The sequence below is a fragment of the Phyllobates terribilis genome, unplaced genomic scaffold (assembly GCF_046119375.1).
Source record: "Phyllobates terribilis strain yellow unplaced genomic scaffold, ASM4611937v1 Scaffold_13__5_contigs__length_258822181, whole genome shotgun sequence".
Lineage (NCBI taxonomy): Eukaryota > Metazoa > Chordata > Amphibia > Anura > Dendrobatidae > Phyllobates > Phyllobates terribilis.
Genome location: NW_027362773.1, coordinates 129,618,318 through 129,638,063, shown reverse-complemented (window position 1 = coordinate 129,638,063; position 19,746 = coordinate 129,618,318). Strand labels below are relative to the sequence as shown.

The 19,746-nt window shown below is 43.5% G+C and overlaps 1 protein-coding gene across 3 annotated transcripts in view; it reads left to right on the top strand.

Moving 5' to 3' along the window:
* Nucleotides 1-19,746, top strand: part of IRF7 (interferon regulatory factor 7) — a 53,070-nt gene that overhangs the window by 9,596 nt on the left and 23,728 nt on the right. Inside the window, exons 2-10 of one of the 3 annotated variants that reach the window (XM_073658646.1) lie at nt 2,409-2,474; nt 3,890-4,040; nt 4,932-5,178; nt 5,753-5,850; nt 6,673-6,724; nt 9,431-9,613; nt 10,408-10,590; nt 11,698-11,913; nt 18,980-19,372. In XM_073658646.1, the coding sequence (XP_073514747.1) occupies nt 2,458-2,474; nt 3,890-4,040; nt 4,932-5,178; nt 5,753-5,850; nt 6,673-6,724; nt 9,431-9,613; nt 10,408-10,590; nt 11,698-11,913; nt 18,980-19,372 (1,540 nt within the window). In that variant the 5' untranslated portion in view covers nt 2,409-2,457. Of the gene's footprint in view, nt 1-2,408; nt 2,475-3,889; nt 4,041-4,931; nt 5,179-5,752; nt 5,851-6,672; nt 6,725-9,430; nt 9,623-10,407; nt 10,591-11,697; nt 11,914-18,979; nt 19,373-19,746 lie in introns of all 3 variants that reach the window. The other 2 variants (XM_073658645.1, XM_073658647.1) reach the window with 2 other exon arrangements.

Here is a 19,746-nt window from a genome sequence, read left to right as displayed (position 1 = left end):
GAGATATAAGTGGGCGGCCTGTAACAAATTTTACACAGTAACAGGAACTTATGCTTTGGAGGAAACCCTTTTCCTAAAACTTATACACTGTGTATATATATATACAGTACAGACCAAAAGTTTGGACACACCTTCTCATTTAAAGATTTTTCCGTATTTTCATGACTATGAAAATTGTATATTCACACTGAAGGCATCAAAACTATGAATTAACACATGTGGAATTATATACTTAACAAAAAAGTGTGAAACAACTGAAAATATGTCTTATATTCTAGGTTCTTCAAAGTAGCCACCTTTTGCTTTGATGACTGCTTTGCACACTCTTGGCATTCTCTTGATGAGCTTCAAGAGGTAGTCACCGGATATGGTTTTCACTTCACAGGTGTGCCCTGTCAGGTTTAATAAGTGGGATTTCTTGCCTTATAAATGGGGTTGGGACCATCAGTTGTGTTGTGCAGAAGTCAGGTGGATACACAGCTGATAGTGCTACTGAATAGACTGTTAGAATTTGTATTATGGCAAGAAAAAAGCAGCTAGGTAAAGAAAAACGAGTGGCCATCAATACTTTAAGAAATGAAGGTCAGTCAGTGCGAAAAATTGGGAAAACTTTGAAAGTGTCTGCAAGTGCAGTTGCATAAACCATCAAGCACTACAAAGAAACTGGCTCACATGAGGACCGCCCCAGGAAAGGAAGACCAAGAGTCACCTCTGCTTCTGAGGATAAGTTTATCCGAGTCACCAGCCTCAGAAATCGCAGGTTAACTGCAGCTCAGATTAGAGCCAGGTCAATGCCACACAGACTTCTAGCAGCAGACACATCTCTTCAACAACTGTTAAGAGGAGACTTTGTGCAGCAGGCCTTCATGGTAAAATAGCTGCTAGGAAACCACTGCTAAGGACAGGCAACAAGCAGAAGAGACTTGTTTGGGCTAAAGAACACAAGGAATGGACATTAGACCAGTGGAAATCAGTGCTTTGGTCTGATGAGTCCAAATTTGAGATCTTTGGTTCCAACCACCGTGTCTTTGTGCGACGCAGAAAAGGTGAACGGATGGACTCTACATGCCTGGTTCCCACTGTGAAGCATGGAGGAGGAGGTGTGATGGTGTGGGGGTGCTTTGCTGGTGACACTGTTGGGGATTTATTCAAAATTGAAGGCATACTGAACCAGCATGGCTACCACAGCATCTTGCAGCGGCTTGCTATTCCATCCGGTTTGCATTTAGTTGGACCATCATTTATTTTTCAACAGGACAATGACCCCAAACACACCTCCAGGCTATGTAAGGGCTATTTGATCAAGAAGGAGAGTGATGGGGTGCTACCCCAGATGACCTGGCCTCCACAGTCACCAGACCTGAACCCAATCGAGATGGTTTGGGGTGAGCTGGACCGCAGAGTGAAGGCAAAAGGGCCAACAAGTGCTAAGCATCTCTGGGGACTCCTTCAAGATTGTTGGAAGACCATTTCCGGTGACTACCTCTTGAAGCTCATCAAGAGAATGTCAAGAGTGTGCAAAGCAGTCATCAAAGCAAAAGGTGGCTACTTTGAAGAACCTAGAATATAAGACATTTTTTCAGTTGTTTCACACTTTTTTGTTAAGTATATAATTCCACATGTGTTAATTCATAGTTTTGATGCCTTCAGTGTGAATGTACAATTTTCATAGTCATGAAAGTACAGAAAAATCTTTAAATGAGAAGGTGTGTCCAAACTTTTGGTCTGTACTGTGTATATATATATATATATATGTATATATATATATATATATATATATATATATATATATATATATATATATATTACATAATAAAACCTCTCCAAAAGACCACCTGTTTGAAAAGACCACCCCTTTACCCAAACCAGCATTTATACCTTTTTGCATATTTGCTTGAATTTATGTGTCTTTTCCAAGTATCCAGTTTTCACTTGAACAGATTCGGCCCATGTTCTTCTGTCATCTTCTTCTGTCCCAGGATTGAAGCCGTTCACCCATGAGATCGCCTGTGTATATTTGCAAGCAGAAGAAATGTCAGTCTATGTCTTGTCCTCTGATCTTCAGCTTAAGAACTTTTCAGTATTTACTTTTGCAGGCATAAAAACATGATCTATAACTAAATATATGACTTTTTTAGACAGTTTGTTTCCCAAACAACAAAACAAAATTAAAACATAATTGACTTATTTAAATATTTAAGTGATATTTAGGGCTCTTCAGCGCCACCTAGAGTATCGCAAGTGTTGCATGCACATCTGACAACAACACTGAATCAGTCAGGTGTCTAGACATGACTACGCGATATTGGAAATAGTTATACATTGTTGACTTCAAGTTTACATTGTTTCACCATATGTATTTTAGCAATGCTTTTTAGTAACTCCATCTTAATATCTTACAATTTTAGATACCATTTGTTTTCTCAACTTTTAATCGGATACTGAACAATCAAGAAAATGCCCAGGAGGGAGAGGTAATATATGGCATTTTAAATATTTAAAATAACTAAGGAATATATCAGACATGTATTAAAACCAAAAAATGGATATGTTCCCATAGTAATCAATTAGTATATGTTCATGTTCTAACCCAAGCTAGAAGTAAAGTATGCTGACTGTAATTTGATTGAAGGGGTGGTCCAGGTTTGGCACGAAAGTCTGCAGCCACTCTCTGTGACTGCAGACTTGTGAAACCTCACATCATTCACAGCTCGCATTGTCAGGATTGTCCGGAGACAGGAGCGGCTGTTCATGTGATAGCAAGTATGCGCTATGCAAGCTTCCAAGCTACATTCCGACTAGACATGTGCGGCCTTGCTCAATTCACTTGTATTGAGCAAGTCTGCACAAGTCTTGTCTGACTGTGGTCGACACCAGAGAATCCTGACAGCGTGCGTTGTGCGCGATGTGAGGATTCACAAGTCTGCAGTCACATAGAGTCACTGCAGACATTCGGGCCAAACCTGACAAGCCCTTGACATTTATAGTTATGTGTATTAAATTGTTGGGTTTGCCCCATTTTTTATATTCAGGAGTGCACTGCTCCCCTGCCTCCTGCTTGTCAGGGGATGGTGCATTCCTGATGACTGACAGTTCGGACCAGCAGCTTGGTTGCACCGCTGGCTTAAACTCTATGTTCTCGTCAGCTGCAAGCAGAGACAGCTTTGCTCTGCAGCAATGGAGGAGTGCATGGTCACTGATGCTTCCTGGATTCAGCGACCCGGGCAGCTTCAGAGCAGTTCCTGCAAGCTCCAGCAAGAGGTTTATAAGTGCTGTGTTCCTTGCCCTGTTACCTCTGACAGATTGCATTGGTGGTCGGTAACCTAGATAACCAGCAGCAAACTGTAGAATTAAAAATTCCTCCAATTTTGTTTAAGAGAGAATTTCTAATGAGAAGTAAATTGCAAAATTGCTTTTTTTCCCAAGCACTTTTCAATTTTACCCATTGAAAAAAAAATAAGACAAGTCCTTTAAGGCGGTATTATTGACAATTTTTAGAATGCTCTGGCATGACCCAAGAAATTGCCATAACTTTTAAAAAGTTGATTTTTGTGATTCACACCTATCACGATAAGGGCAGAGACCATCCCGTCTCTGCTTTGAATGTGGCACCTGCAAGCATTATCAACCACTGTGCCATGCAGAAGAAGAGGAGTGGGTCTGTGGGGGGTTCCTGCACTCGGGCCCCCAAACTGAAGATACTGTAAGTGATAATGTATTTGTTGAGGATAACCCCTTTAATTAATGAAATAAGACATGATACACATCTAAGGTGTTATGTCTTCATTTTGCACTTTGTCTTTGTATACAGATGCATTAGATATGACAGTGTGCACATTTGCTACATTGTATCCATTTATCATTTTTATATGTTTGTGTCACAAACCAGAGAACTATTTGGCCCTTGGCTGATTCGTCAGATCAACAGCAATAATTTTGACGGTGTTTGTTGGTTGGATGGAAGTCGAACTTTATTCCGTTTACCATGGAAGCACCTGAATATGAGTAATAAGGATGAGAAGGATTATCGTATATTCAAGGCAAGTGGAAAACAAAAGTCTGCATTTTGTGGTTGTAACAATGTGAATATTTATGTTGGTCTATAATGGATCTACAATCATTATATTCTAATGAATAGAACAGGGTCAAGATCAGAGCCGGCCTATACAGTGGTGTGAAAAAGTGTTTCCCTCCTTCCTGATTACTTATTCTTTTGCATGCTTGTCGCACTTAAATGTTTCCGATCACAAAACAAATTTAAATATTAGACAAAGATAACACAAGTAAACACAAAATGCAGTTTTTAAATGAAGGTCTTTATTATTAAGGGGAAAAGAAATCCAAACCTAAAGGATCCTGTGTGAAAAAGTGTATCTTTGTCTAATATTTAAATTTGTTTTGTGATCTGAAACATTTAAGTGTGACAACCATGCAAAAGAATAAGAAATCAGAAAGAGGGCACATATCTCTAGAGCCATATGATGGATTTAAAAAGAAATATAATAAAACCTGAATACCCAGATGAACAGCAGGGATAAAATAAGAGCAAAAACTGGACGCTTTTCTCCTGGTAACAAATCCTCTTTATTAAACAAACTGTAGTAGAATGTTATAGTAGAATGTTATGAATAAAAACGCTTTTTTGTTAAGAGTAAAGTTATCTGGCCAATAAAAGTAATAAAAGTAATGGAAAGATGGAAGAGATGACGAAAGCAGGAAAAGAGTTTGCAGTTTGTTACCATGGGGGCACATAGTCTTGCATAGGTTCTATAGACACAAAAATTGTCTTAACTGAAATTTTTGCAGACCATTAGTAAATATTGCTTACTTCAATATTTTAGATTTAGTCTTTAAAAGAAGTTTTTATGTACTCATTACCTTTTGACATCAATTTAATTTTTCTAAGCGCATGCGTTCTTCATTTTTTTCAGGCTTGGGCTATTCACAGTCGAAAGTATACTCAAAATTGTGAGGACCCCCCTACTTGGAAAACAAATTTCCGTTGTGCCCTCAATCAGGTGCATTATCGTAATAAAAGAATGTTCACTGAACATGAAGATAAATCAAGCGATCAACGGGATCCACATAAGATCTATAGGTTCAATGGAGATCATCATGATATGCCTGCATCAAATCCAAGTGGTGCCATCTTAAATGAAGCCCCCAATAATCAAGAAGGTATAATGATTACTCCATTAATTTAAAGATATGCATTAAAACTGACTTTTTTTAACTATATAGTGTCCTATTCAGATTACAAATTTACCGACAGTACTGATTTTGGTGTGACTGTCGTGCAACAGAGGACTAGAATGCAAAAAAATTGGGCTTAGCAAAACAATGTCCAATGAGGGTATTTTTGGGTCATTCTTTGGGTGGGACTTGAATTTCTTTAATTTTGCAGTCTAAAATTTGGTAAAAATGAGATTACTTTATTATAACAATGTATTGGGGTGGTGAGCAAAAAGAACAGTTGCATCCAGGACCCCCATATATATTGGACTAAATCGGATGAACTCGACAATGTTGGGGTGATGTAATGTGTTTTGGGCCTCCCCACTCTCCTACCAACAGGAGGTGGTGGGTGACCGGCCTGTTGGAATTCCAGCAGCTGATCGTTTTTGTTCTGCAGGGGACTAGTCTGGCAGTGGAAAGCTTGGTACATGGCTCAGTACCGATTTCAAGGTTTACTACCTGCTGAAAACTGTGACCCGTTTCTAAATTAATGTTTGTTTTTATTTTAATCTGGCAGAGCAAAATTTTCACAATGGGTTAAACGAAGAAGACTTCACACTTCGCATAAGTCCTGACTCTGTACTGGATGCCCCTTTCGCCAGAGCTGAGGATTCGGTGCGTTACCACATGGTGTAAACCTGTATCTGAAAGACATTAAAGAGGTTGTTCACTACCTTAGCATTCATGACCTATCCTTAGGATAGGCCATGATTGTTTGATCGATTGGTGTCCGACACTCGGAACCCCCGCGGATCAGCTGTTATTGGTGTCGGAGGTGGCCGCCAGCCAGAAGTTCTCACTTGCGGAGCTGCTCCTTCTTCTGGCAGTGGCCGCGGCAGGGTACTACACATCCACCTCATATTGATTTAATAGGAGGCAGTTGTGCAGAACCAAGCCTCGGTCACTATCAGAAGACGGACAGCTCCGCGAGTACTTCAGGAAGGCGGCCGTTGCCACCGATAAGAGCTGATCGCTGGGGGTGCCGGATGTCGGACCCCGATCACTATCCTAAGTATAGGCCATCAATGCTAAAGTAGTGGACAACCTCTTTAAGGGCATGATCTACATACTTCATATTCCTAACTGTTTAGCCACCCTGTGTACATGTAGTTATGATACCCTCCATATAATCAGACCACACAACTATTACAGGACCAATAATTAAAGGGATGCTGGAATTGAACTGTTATATACAAATACCAATGACTTAAACACTAGCTTTATAAATCAGTATGCATTCAGCTCCCCCTAGTGGTTACTACAGGCAGCGATATTTGTATTATTTAACCAGGATCGTTATCCAATGTGCCTCCTGTTTTCAATGTCCAATATTTCTGTCTATTTTATTTGATTATCAGTTCTGATGGTATTTTCAGATTATGGTTGTAGTGTGCTGCTTTACGGATTCTAATATACACTTTTCTTCATTAAATATAGGACAATATTGCAGAGCTAATAAGAAATATTTTACTTGAGCCAACAGAAAACAGTAAGTCAGAAGTCTAACATGCGTATCATTTGTCTCTCGCTCTAAAACTATTTGTGATGGGTCATAAACTGTTATATAGAAAAAATACATTAGGAGTGAGGTCCCTGCTCGCAAGCTTACATTCTACTTCTGGATGCCAATAGTCTTTAAACATCCAGGAAGTCCACATTCTACTCTGCAGTGACATTTTAAAACACCACTGCACAGTAGAGCAGCTGTACGCGATCGTGCACCTGCAAGAGCAGGGAATCAGCTGTCAAACGCAGCCTAGCTTCCCATAGAGAAGGCAGAGATGGTTTATTACCATATCTGCTATCTCTACTAATATATACACAGCGCTGAACAAGTGCTGTGTATACAATATAGGAAGCGCTAACAGAACTTCCTCTTTGGGACCCATAGGTCATGTAATTGCTTGATGTATGGAGAGAGTAGGAGCTGCTAGATCCTAGGAGACATAGTGAGCTCTGCTATGCGGCTTAGAGACTGCATTCCCCCTGTAACTGTGCCTAATATATCAATCCAAGTTTCAAGGGAAATTGGATTAAAAATAAAGTATTTACCGTACCTTTCGGACTATAAGACGCACTTTTTTCCTCCAAAATTTTGGAGGAAAGTGGGGGTTGCGTCTTATAGTCCAAACATATATAGATATGTACTGTGGCTGTGGGTGGTGGGGTGTGTGGGGGTTGCGGCAGCAGGGGATGAGCGGGGCACAGGAGGCAGCAGCCGCCTGATGCAGCCTACTGTGCCCGCTGCTAAAGAAAATGAATATTCCCTGCTCCCCACGCCCACAGGCGTGGAGATCAATGAATATTAATTTTCCCTAATAGCGCGCACACTGTACACGCAGCGTGGCTGCCGCTGTGGCCGGCGGTCTGTGTGCCCGCTATTAAAGTCCATGAATATTCGCTACTACCGAATATTCATGGTCTTTAATAGCAGGATCACTGACCGCAAAGCAGCAGCAGGAGCCACGCTGCGTGTACAGTGTGCGCGCTATTGAAGAGAGTGAATGGTCACTGCTCCCCACGCATACAGTTCTGGCGTGGGGAGCAGTGACTATTCCGGCACAGCAGTACACTATGTGAGGGCATATGGCAGGAACGCCATGTGTGGCTCACACAGTGAGATCCCTGTCGGCAGCAGAGCGGGACGTAGCGCTGGAGGAGAGAGGAGGTGAATATGATAGTTTATTTTTTGTGGGCAGCATGATGGGGATCAGGGGGTGCCATGCATACCAGGATGAAGGGGGCCATGCATACCAGGATGGGGGATGAAGGGGTGCCATGCATACCAGGATGGGGGATGAAGGGGTGCCATACATACCAGGATGGGGGATCAAGGGGTGCCATGCATACCAGGATGGGGGATCAAGGGGTGCTATGCATACCAGGATGGAGGATCAAGGGGTGCCATGTATGCCAGGATGGGGGATCAAGGGGTTCCATGCATACCAGGATGGGGGATCAAGGGGTGCCATGCATGCCAGGATGGGGGATCAAGGGGTGCCATGCATGCCAGGATGGGTGATCAAGGGGTGCCATGCATGCCAGAATGAGGGCCACTTATACTAAGATGGGGATGAGGGCCACTTATACTAGGATGGGGATGAGGGCCATGTACACCAGGATGGGGATGAGGGCCCACGTATACCAGGACGGAGGGGCCATACATGCCAGGATGGAGGATATTAGCAGAATTGGGGGACATTACCCCAATACCAGTGTCAGCAGCAGACCCCCTCCCCCATAACAGGGCATCATGACCACATTTTTTGCTTACATTTTTTTTCCTGTTTTCCTCCTCTAAAACCTAGGTGAGTCTTATGGTCCGCTGCGTCTTATAGTCCGAAAAATACGGTAAATGTTGACATGCCCACCAAAGATCTTTTATGGTCTTATGGGAGGGCACAATATGTGAAATAAATAAAAGATAAATAACAAGTAGGTAAAAAATAAATGAACAAAGCCACTGCCAATCCAAATCCAAATCACTGTTACTAGCCCCGCCCCGTCAACAGAAAAAAATGTGCCCAATAAATAAAAATAATTGTTACAGAAAGGGGAACAAATTTTAAAATATATTTTATTGGTCCTTTGTGGTCTAAAAAAAAATTAAAACATTTAAAAAAACAGACACGCATTTCCTTTATTTTCCCACTGACATCATCTGATATTGGCAAAAGAATGGAAAAAAAGAGTATGAAAATAGTATAAGAATTAAGGTACATTTATACCAAAAATAGATGCAAAAATTATTTGAATATCAGACTGAATTTTTTTTGCAGCTTTTTAAATTGCGAATACGAAAAAAATTGAAAATGTGGCTGGTCAGGAACAGCGGTAAATGGCCTGGTTTTGAACTGATTAAATAGACAAAACTATACAATAATTGCATTACTTACAATAGTTGGTACAAAAGTAAATATACACAGATAGGGAGCTTATAGTCAAAAAATGACCACTCACATGTCATAGAGCATGTCCCTACATTATCCAATTTAATCAATCAAAGGGTAATTTTCTGAAATGAGAGCAGAATAGAGAATATATATCTTTTTGGTAAAAAAAAAATTGTGTCATTGTTTTGCACTTTTACCACGTATACTAGGCAAGAAAAATTAGCTACAAAAATGAACTTGTGAAGACTGTGATGCATTCACCAAAACTAGCGAGAAATTACATAGATTTTTTATATCTACAGACATAGAGCAAGTACTAAACCTCTCCCAGGATGGGTATCTGCAAAGGGAGCCACTTGTGGATGAAATTTTCAGATCGTCCATTCATGAGCAGTGGACAAATTCACAACAGATGGAATCCTATGTTGTTAATGGCCATGAACAAACCGCCCACGAGGAGCCGTCCATCCATATTCCAGTGTTTGGTGAGCAACGTGAGTACTTAGAGCGCTAGTGAGGGAAGTGGATTGGGTATGCCATCAACTTTTGCCATAAACCATAGCAATAAAACCTGTATTCCTTTACTCCTATGTGGCACAAGAAGCTGCTAGAATCAATGTTTGTACCATAGAAAATGTTTAATCATTCAATTAATGTACTTTATATGCAAATTCTTGCAATTCTAAAAGTCAATATTGACCCTTTTAACAAGCATTGCCACATGACCTAGCATAAGAAGCCAAACTAAGACGCTCCATTTGCAGACACATGTTTCAGGGTGTTTGCACCTCATCAGAGCAAAGCAGGAGGTTTGATTTGGCTGGGTGAGAGGCATCTGATTGAAAGGTCTAAAGAAGAACATCTCTCCAAGCTGATGTAAGGAGACCTTTAGGCCATGCAAAGCTCCTCTGGATATTTGAGAATGCACATAGCTTTTTTAGAGAGGAAGAAAACTGGACATCTAACACCACCTTTTGGATGTTGCAATCCTAAAAGTCAATATCAACCCTTTAATGAGTCTTGCCACATGATAGGTGGCACTGTCTTCTTCCGCTCTGAAGAAGATATTTGCATATTTATATTCCCAGATGAGCATTGCATGGCCTATAGAGTCTCCTTACGCTGACTTGGCACTCTCTACAAGAAGAAATATTCCCACTTTAGACCCCCACTTCAATAATACCAATATGACAATTATTAGAAACGTTTTGAATTATTTTTTGAAACCAAAGAAAATTATACCTTACGCCATATATGAACAAATATTTTTTTTTTACAGGTGCACAATATCAAATGTGTAATATTTATCAGAATGGATTCCCACAAGACGTGGCTGTACACCAAGGCTTCCAACAGATATCTGCAGTCCCACAGTTCCAACACCCTCCCGTAATTCTTAATGGTTATGTTTCAGCTTTGCATGAACCGCAGGTCGCTCAATGTAATGGGTACCATCAAGAAAGTGAGTAACACCCATAATACTGTTACACGCACGCCGCTAGGTTCAGATAGGGCGGGACGGGTTTCATGAATTCATTGGAATCCTGGGGGAACAGTCACTCAGGGCGACCATAGGCTGCATCTTCTCTCAGGCACACGATAGATTCAGTTGCCGACCAGACACATCTGACAAGAGTCTTTTTTAACAGTTTAACAGTGGAATTTAATCTGAAGCACGGCCAGTGCAATTCAGGGATATTACAATCACAATCTTCATTACAGTACAGGTTATTAAAGTAGGCACAGTAACATCAGTCTCTTCAGTAGCATAATTCAGCACAGATTAGATCTCTTTGCAGCACACTTCTATGCATACACAACCACAAGCTTTTCCTTCACAAGGACACAATAGTACACAGCATTCTTTATCCTGCATGGAGATGGAGGGGGGGATAGGGTTTGATGAGGGAGATGATCCCTATGACACGATTCCTTCCAGTCCTTATCTTTCTGCCCGATAATACTTCACACTGTTAGCTCAGGGAGTCTATCTGACCTGTGTTTAACTTGCCTCCTGACCTGAATTCAGTTCCCTTGCCTTCTGTGATATACAGATCACACAGCACCATTCTCTTCGGCTCCAGCCAGACTGTAAACAACTTCCCCACAATCCCCCTGGGGCTCTGCTAAACACTCCCTGTCTCCTGTGACTGTGTTAACCCCTCTAGTTGCTGGATGCTTCTGAAGCACAACACTTCCTGTCTCCTGTGCTTGTGTTACTTCTAATAGTTGCTGGATGCTTTTGAAGCAACAGCACTATTTCTGCATGTCACAATACTCTTCTTAGTAAATCAAATACCTGGTAATATATTTTTTCGCACCTCCCCATTGGGCAATAAATTTGCGACTTTTCAAAGTTTGTACGCCACTTTTCTGGTGTAAAAGCTTTGATAAATCAGCCCCATTGTGTCTTCTAGATATACAGTAACATACTGTATGTCTTGAGGATTGTGGCTCTGCCTTTTAAAAACGACAGCAATGCTCATCCCTTACACTGATTATATAATCTAATAAACTCATCATTTAAAAAGGCTTGACCACATTTCTATAATTTGTTCCTCTTAAATAGGTGCACATGACCTAGCGTACCAGTCTGCTAGCAATGGGTGTCAACAGGATACGCCAAGAGTAAGACAAAGTACTAACTCTTCTCTAAATTATTCCTATCACACCAACAATGAAGAAAATGCAAGATCATCACCAGTGGGTCACGTTCCACCTCAGGTTAATGGATCTGAATCTGCTTCTCCACCACAAACCCAAGCTGCGTCATTGAATTTACAAAGTTAGTCAAAAGATTTATTGCCATATTCCGGAGTATCTTCTTTATTGTATTTTAGATTTTTTTTTTTTAAAAAAAAAAAAACATTTATAGTCATGGAAAAAAAGAATCAGACATGTTGGATTTTAGTGACATGATGTGTGTTTGTTGGGGTTTCCTCTAGCAAGGTACCCTGATTTTCTCCGACTGACAGGTTAAATTGCCCCATTATGAAATTGGACCATTTGTATGTGTTTGAGATGGAAAGTATAGATCATGAGCCCTATAGTTGGCAAGGTCTCATTGTTGTCAGAGCTGAGGGCAAGGCAAATATGTTGCGCCCCCTAACCTGTCAACTCTTAGCAGGCACTACGTCCCTTCCACCCAGGCTTGGACTGCCCCACGGTAGAACAGGGGAATCCTCCGGTGGGCCCCCTCCCTCTTATATGAGCTGTACTTGGCACAATATATGTGAATCACTATGTACAGACAAAGGCAGAATATTATTTATTTAACAATCTACCCAGTTCATTGTTATATAAATTTGTGATTGAGGATAATGTCACATTTGCATGTAGCTGAGAAGTGGAGACCTGGAGTCGGTTACTGGTGGGCCCTTGGCACCCCCAGTCCAACACTGCTTCCACCAATCCAGTTTTGAACCCTTTTTTATATTCTAAGCGCGTGTATTGTAATTTGAGGAAGATACTGATGTTATAGTTTGATGATTCTTTTTCTACTATTTGCTAAAATGTTAAAAATCTAAAGTTATACAAATGTTATATATTTTTTTATCACACTAGCCCTATCCCTAACCCTAGCCCTAAAGTCTATCCTGAGCCCTAAACCTATCCCCTATCACTAGTTAAGGTTAGAAAAAGTGTAAAAAACAAAAGGCAGCTCATAGTAATAAACAAAGACAATATAGAATTATGTGTACGCTACTTAATTCAATGTTGACTTCATTCTTTAGCTGCTCACCTTCTGTCATCTTGGTTGGTGCTTATGCAAAGCACAGTAGCGGAGATAAGTTTGTCATTGACTGCTGCGCTCTGCATAGCAAGCAAGCGAGATGATAAAGCTCACTTCTTTATGCTGAACTTTGTCATTTTAGTTTCTGCCTATGTGGAGTGCAACATTTAATGAAAAATTAATCTCACCTGTTGTGATTTACATAAGCAGCTCCAGACGGGCACTTGCTGAGCCAGTCCAAGAAGAAGAGGTGCCAATTACTTAACAGAAAGGCCTGCATAGGGTAGGAGTGGTAGATCAAAATATTTTATATATCACAAGTTTATTATATCAAAAAAGTTTTAAAACCATGATAGAAAAAGTTATACATATACATAAGAATAGGACATGACTTAGTACAATGGAATAGGAGACGCCCTAACGCATTCAACACCTCCTGACGAAACTGCAGCAGCAGTGAAACGCGCGTCGAGGTAGCTATTGAGCCAGAGAATCTACCATCCAGGACTACACCTAATGTCTACAGGTAACCTACCCTTCTAAATTTCATATTTGAGACACCTATAGTACATACTATATATATATATCTACTACCTCTTATTTCAATGAGATCCATTATACTGACTATAAGGTAGCCTCTTATATTTACTTTACTGCCCATTACCCTATACCTTAGACTTAGGCGTTAAACAACATTTTAGTCCAGCTCACTGGTCTCCTATTCCATTGTACTAAGTCATGTCATATTCCTATGTATATGTATAACTTTTTCTATCATGGTTTTAAAACATTTTTGATATAATAAACTTGTGATATATAAAATATATTGATCTATTGCTCCCTCCTTCTGCTCGTGATTGGTCATGCTAATGACGCGCCCTGGGCCTTTGTGATGCAGCGTTGCGCACGCAGGGACTACCCGGAGCCGGATCTGATAGGGGTAGTAGTCTCGTGGCGGTGACCCGGTCCGTGCCCAGGGAGTCAGACTAAGTGGCGGTATATTAGCAGTAGATGTAGGACGACTACGCCACCCGTTGAATGCAGCTATGGAGCTGCCGCTGCAGGGCAGACCGCTGAGGCCGGTGGTAGGATAGTGCAGCGTAGATGGTATAACCCCCCAACGGGAGGGGTATGGCCTCAGGGCAGCAGACGTGGATGATGGGGGTAGCAGGAACCACTCAGAGATGATGCGGTGTAGTTCAGGGTCTTTACTGGTGACAAAGATAGACCCTCCCGGAGTACTGGCTAGCGGTCGGGGCCTGGTCAGTCCTTGAGCAGATGGGATCCCCCTTGGCCAGGCGGAGTTGTAGGCCTCCCCAACTAATTGTACTCTTCTGGCTACCTTGCTAGAGGCGGGTAAAAGTAGCCCACGTCCCTGAGTGTACCGTGTGGTGCTCACCCGTATGGCCGGTGACTCGGGGCCTTCTAGTAGCTTCCGCTCCACGACGGCGGTGCTGGTCCCATGCGTGTGACCGTGCCTTCGGGTTTCTTGGCCAGAGGACCTGAAATCCCCTGCCTGACGGATTCTGCTGCTGGGTAGGAGTTAGTCCCCACAGCCTCGGACTCCGGGTCCGGTAAGAAATCTTCTCAGTCAGGGCGAGCTCTGCAGCTGCCAGCCCCTGACTCCTTGTAACACTGCTCCCACAGAGCTCCTGATGTTTCTTCCTATGCTGCTTCTCTTCTCTACTTCTGGCATGGCCCAGGAGCTGGGCCCAGCCGGAGCCACAGCTCCCTGTCAGCCCTCCTGGCTCAACTCTCCCTCTGAACTCCCTAACCCTGCCTCAGCCCCAGGTTTATATAGGGGAAGTTCTTCCCCTCCCAGGACTGGGCAGGAGGTGTGGCATGCATAGGATCCCTGACCAAGAGACCTCCCACCTGCTCTCAGACATAACATTGCTTGTTACTGTGGAAACCAGACCCCTGGGGTGCCACATTCCCCCCTAGTGAAATTTAGTACTCCGGGACTAAACATATTTTTAGAAAAACATAACAAGGTATAAACAATAATAATACAATAAGAAAAACACATAAAGATGGTTACGGCGTGTCCGCAACCGGGTGCAGTCTTTGAAGAAAACAAAGGTGTCCATTTCACCAAAACAGGGAGACGTAACCAGGTAGGGGTCTGTCCTGCCCCGAGTCCTTAACAGTCTTTTAGTCCATCCTGGGTTACGCTCCACTAACTGTACAAAGGATTCCCGGTAAATCCACCAAGGACTCCTATAAATTACTAGAAACACATAATTATTTACAGGATATGGCCGCTCTCAGTCCTCGGCCAGTGGGGATAAGGATTGGCTGCTCACAGTCCTCAGCCTGGTAAGGGATAGGGACACACGGGGAACAATTCACTAATCCCAACGGGGACCATATTTTAATTAGCAGCAGTCCTTGTACCCTAACGGGTAACTATGTACAGCTCTTTATTCACGCTACTTCCCTTCAGTAGCTATGTCCTCTTTGTGCTCCCTTCTGAGGGTAGTCCTCAGACCCGTCCGGGTCCTCTTGGCTTTCCTCGTATTGGTAGTACTGCAGCTCCTCCTCGGTTAGCTGGGTTAGTATCTCTGCGACAGTCCTCCTCCCAGGTGGCCAGGACTTTACCTCCCTTTGGGCTGCCCCGGTTAATTGGGCCACCAGGATGCTCACTTTTTGCTCCTCTGTGAGGGGGTACACCTGGAAGAGGCTATCCAGCTTTTCTCTAAAGTCATGCAGGGTATGTGACTCCCCTGAGTACTGGGGTAGCCAGGCTGCCCCCGGGATATAGGGCATGGTGAAAGGCATGACCGCAACAGCGGTGGCGCTGGCGGGGGTTGAAGCGGTGAAGCTCTCCTCCGTATCCGACATCCTCCTCCCCCCTAGTGGACCGTGGCCTACCTTGCGATGATCCTCTTCCGTAGGCCGCGGCTCCGCAGTGGATAGTCAGGGTCGAGGACCTTCCGTCGCGCTCCTGTGACGTCGGCGTCTGCTGGGCTCCTTTCAGGACCTTACGCAACGTCCGGACGTGAGGCGGGGTTTCAGTTCTCGCGGGCTTTCGGAGTCCACGCCCCTCTTCTTCCTGCGCGGCGTCTTCAAGATGGCGTCCAACGGCGGGAAAACTCCACGGAAGGCGGGAAGAAGGCTGAAAATGGCGCCGGATGGTGGGAAAACTTCACGGATGGCGGGAAGAAGGCTGAAGATGGCGCCGGATGGCGGGAATCTTCGCGGATGGCGGGAAGAAGGCTGAAGATGGTGCCGGATGGCGGGAATCTTCAACACAGGTTAGTTTAAAAGTCTCTTTTTCAGGCGCGCAGTACCCGGTGGTTGCGGGCACGAAATCCTGCCGACTACGCCAAAAGTTGACGCGCCCTGGGCCTATGTGATGCAGCGTTGCGCACGCAGGGACTACCCGGAGCCGGATCTGATAGGGGTAGTAGTCTCGTGGCGGTGACCCGGTCCGTGCCCAGGGAGTCAGACTAAGTGGCGGTATATTAGCAGTAGATGTAGGACGACTACGCCACCCGTTGAATGCAGCTATGGAGCTGCCGCTGCAGGGCAGACCGCTGAGGCCGGTGGTAGGATAGTGCAGCGTAGATGGTATAACCCCCCAACGGGAGGGGTATGGCCTCAGGGCAGCAGACGTGGATGATGGGGGTAGCAGGAACCACTCAGAGACGATGCGGTGTAGTTCAGGGTCTTTACTGGTGACAAAGATAGACCCTCCCGGAGTACTGGCTAGCGGTTGGGGCCTGGTCAGTCCTTGAGCAGATGGGATCTCCCCTGGCCAGGCGGAGTTGTAGGCCTCCCCAACTAATTGTACTCTTCTGGCTACCTTGCTAGAGGCGGGTAAAAGTAGCCCACGTCCCTGAGTGTACCGTGTGGTGCTCACCCGTATGGCCGGTGACTCGGGGCCTTCTAGTAGCTTCCGCTCCACGACGGCGGTGCTGGTCCCATGCGTGTGACCGTGCCTTCGGGTTTCTTGGCCAGAGGACCTGAAATCCCCTGCCTGACGGATTCTGCTGCTGGGTAGGAGTTAGTCCCCACAGCCTCGGACTCCGGGTCCGGTAAGAAATCTTCTCAGTCAGGGCGAGCTCTGCAGCTGCCAGCCCCTGACTCCTTGTAACACTGCTCCCACAGAGCTCCTGATGTTTCTTCCTATGCTGCTTCTCTTCTCTACTTCTGGCATGGCCCAGGAGCTGGGCCCAGCCGGAGCCACAGCTCCCTGTCAGCCCTCCTGGCTCAACTCTCCCTCTGAACTCCCTAACCCTGCCTCAGCTCCAGGTTTATATAGGGGAAGTTCTTCCCCTCCCAGGACTGGGCAGGAGGTGTGGCATGCATAGGATCCCTGACCAAGAGACCTCCCACCTGCTCTCAGACATAACATTGCTTGTTACTGTGGAAACCAGACCCCTGGGGTGCCACACTAACATTGGAGGGGATCCCCTCCACAATTTAAGGCTGTTTTGTTTAGTATATAGGGTAGGAGTGGGTAGGCAAAATTTTTCACTTTGGCACCTGGGGCAACCACCTCTCTTGCCCCCCTCATGCTACCCCACTGAATAGACTAATATGAATATATCTGTAGAGAACTTTGGAATAAGTTGACTATTGGACTAATAAAAAAAAAAATGTCAACGCTGATTAGCAATCTGTCGTCATACTCCGGGTGAGACCGCTTGGGGCAACTGGCAATACATGGACAAATCACTTCCATGGTGGTCAATGGTCGCGTAATTTTGTTTCAAAATCATGCAACCATTGGCCATCGCAAATTGATGGAGTTTCATCTCCCCCATGAGATCTCACCCCCAAAGTCTACAAATTATTTTATGGCTGCTTATGGCTTCATGCATGGCTTGTTAGAGGATACCCATTCACATGCATCTACTAAACCTCCATATGCCTTTGATCTCATACTGAAGGCTTTTTACGAATCCCACAGAAAAAAAATTGTGGCATGCAATATCAGATGGTGTGTGTATATATGGAGCTTTACTTCCCCAGAGGCATTGCATCTATAGGGTGATAAGCTCTGTACATAGTCCATCCAACAAAGCCTGTCTGGCATCACCAGGAGGCTGCGGGCTCCATACTATGCTCTTATCTTGCATACTGACTTTAAGGCAGTGAATAATTGTGTCTACTTAGTTTCTGTTTATGAGTATGTGCACTCGGGAGAATATCTGGATGGAAAATCCACTGAGTATTACAGTACCAGCATTGTGGATGATGTTCACATCCACTTGTTGCAGAGAAAATACAAATTTGCAATTGCAGAGAGTGAAATCTGTGACAAAGCTATGGCACTTCCACAACAAAATCCACAGAACTTTAGTCCCATGTTTACGAACCCTATTAATTCTAATTTATTGGGATCTAAGGGGTAACGTTTCTCCTTGTGGAGAGTGACGTGCCAGCGTAAGGAGACTTATAAGGCCATGCAATCTACTCTGGGAAATTAAACATGCAAAATGCCTCTTCAGAGAGGAAGAGAACTAGAACTCTAGCGCCACCTGTTGGAAGTAGCAATCCTAAATGTCAGTATTGACGCTTTAACCACATGACTTAGGATAAAAGCCAAACCAGAATCTCAATTTGTAGACACAGTTTTTTGGTATGTTACCCCTCATCAGTGCAACGTATGGGATCTGATTTTGCTTGCTACTTCCAATAGGTGGCAGTAGAGTTCTAGTCTTCTTCCTCTCTGAAGAGGCAATTTGCATATTTAATTTACCAAAGGAGCACTGCAGGCTTTATAAGCTTCCTCACACTGGCATACCAGGCATATCACTCTCCACAAGGGGAAAGATACCCCTTAGATCCTAGTCAGAGGCCTTTCATACAGATAAATCAGATATCATACTTAGCACTGATGAAGGGTAACAGCTCAAAACACCATTTCTGCAAATTGAGATTCTGGCTTAGTTTTTTTTCCTAAGTCATATGGCAAGGCTCATAATTGGGATTGCTACTTACCATAGGTGGCACTAGAGTTCTTGTCCTATTCCTCTTTTGAAGAGTCAATTTTCTAATTTATTATGACACTTATTTTTACTTTTGGAACAGTTTAGGAATACTTATGCCGATGTTCACTGTAACAGTATTTGAATTTGCTAATTCCATGACAATATTCAACCAACAGGGAGCATGCCACCCCTCACATCCTGGGAAGTTACTGTATATTATCGAGGAAAGGAAGTCCTAAAACAAAACGTGTCTAAAAAGTTCTTCATCCTGAGAGATGTTAGCGAAGTTCAGATGGAGCATGCAGACACTATCCAATTCCCTTCAACAGATGAGCTGGTGGATCAGGTGCAGATCAAGGCCACTAACGAAATTTGTAATTATGTTGAAAAAGGTCTTTTACTTGAAGTCAATCCTGAAAATTTCAAGGTTTATGCTACAAGAATGGGAAGATCAAGAGTTTATTGGAGCTTGTCAGAAAGTGTAAAAACCAAAGAAATGGCTTCACAGGCCAAGAAGCTGATCAGAGATGACCAAACAGAGATTTTTGACTTCAGCCAGTTTTGGGAAGGTGAGAGTCCTAACAAGAAAATATCTAGGGAAGAAGTAGCTTGTAGATATTTTATACTTTGATGCATACATTGTACACTTTGCCTTTCTTGGGTAGGGTCACACGACCATTTTTCTTTCATCTGGGAAAATCGGCCCAATTATATTAGAGTTTGATCCGATTTTCCTGGAGGTGAAAAAGGAAAAAAAAAAGCTTCTCCTTCTCTATATTATCAGTCCGTAAAAATCAGACCATACTCGGAAGTCATTTGCGTGCGGTCCGATTTTTTCCTCGGACCCACAGAGTTAAAGTTTCTTGGAGACAAATCATGCATGCTGCGATTTTTATTCCTTGGCCCGAGGAAAAATTTGGATATGTGCACAGCCCTATGGAAT